We start from the raw sequence: 757 nt of genomic DNA, 5'->3' as shown, positions 1-757 counted from the left end.
ACGTAAACCTCCCGTTCGCGTAAACATGAATCCCGAATCCGCATTTACCTGTCTGTGCGCGTAGACCACCGAGCCGAGGAGCTTCCACGTGCCTCCCCGCCGGTCCATCCTCACCATGCGGAGGATCTGGAAGAACCGCAGCCCGCGAACCGCATTCACGACCTGGCCGCCCGTGCCGTTGGCCAGGACGACCACTGACGCCACGATGGTCACCATGTCTGAGAAAAGGGAGAATGCGGTTGGTCGGGGGGGGGGGGGTAGTTCAGGAAATCATATTTTGTTACGTGTGTGAGTGTTTGTTTAGTCACACATACACGCACCCATGTATGAATGCATGCGCGTAGATTTGAACACATGCATTTGTAAATGGGTGTGTGGAGAAAATAGCTTCTTACTACCATAAAAAAAATCATGACCGCATACCTTTTTTTTTTATATCAGTTAGACACAAGATTACATAAATGATAAATTGCAGGTCCCCGCGCACGTAAAAAGTAATTTGCGTACCTCAAACTTCGTATAACTGGCCTTAATTGTAAAACTGTATAATTGTAAAGAGTACTTTCATGACTTGTATAATTATGAATCTGTACAACCATATGGATGCATAACTATACAACTACATAATTATACCGTTGTAGAATTGAAATTAGTCTACAGTCATAAAATTCCGGCATGATGCCGTCTTACTTCTTCGAGTGAAAACGGGTTTACTGGGATTATACCCAACAACACGCTCGCAATCCTCCTGCCAAGG

General features: G+C 45.4%; 1 protein-coding gene across 3 annotated transcripts in view; it reads right to left on the bottom strand.

Moving 5' to 3' along the window:
* LOC119593036 (potassium voltage-gated channel subfamily KQT member 1-like) overlaps nucleotides 1-757 on the bottom strand; it is a gene marked incomplete in the record, with an annotated part of 139,545 nt that overhangs the window by 48,668 nt on the left and 90,120 nt on the right. For all 3 annotated transcript variants that reach the window (XM_037941933.1, XM_037941932.1, XM_037941934.1), the window contains 1 exon segment: nucleotides 49-218. In XM_037941933.1, coding sequence (XP_037797861.1) covers nucleotides 49-218 — 170 coding nt within the window.

The sequence above is a fragment of the Penaeus monodon genome, chromosome 31, assembly GCF_015228065.2.
Source record: "Penaeus monodon isolate SGIC_2016 chromosome 31, NSTDA_Pmon_1, whole genome shotgun sequence".
NCBI classification, from domain to species: domain Eukaryota; kingdom Metazoa; phylum Arthropoda; class Malacostraca; order Decapoda; family Penaeidae; genus Penaeus; species Penaeus monodon.
This window is presented reverse-complemented; position numbering and strand designations above follow the sequence as displayed.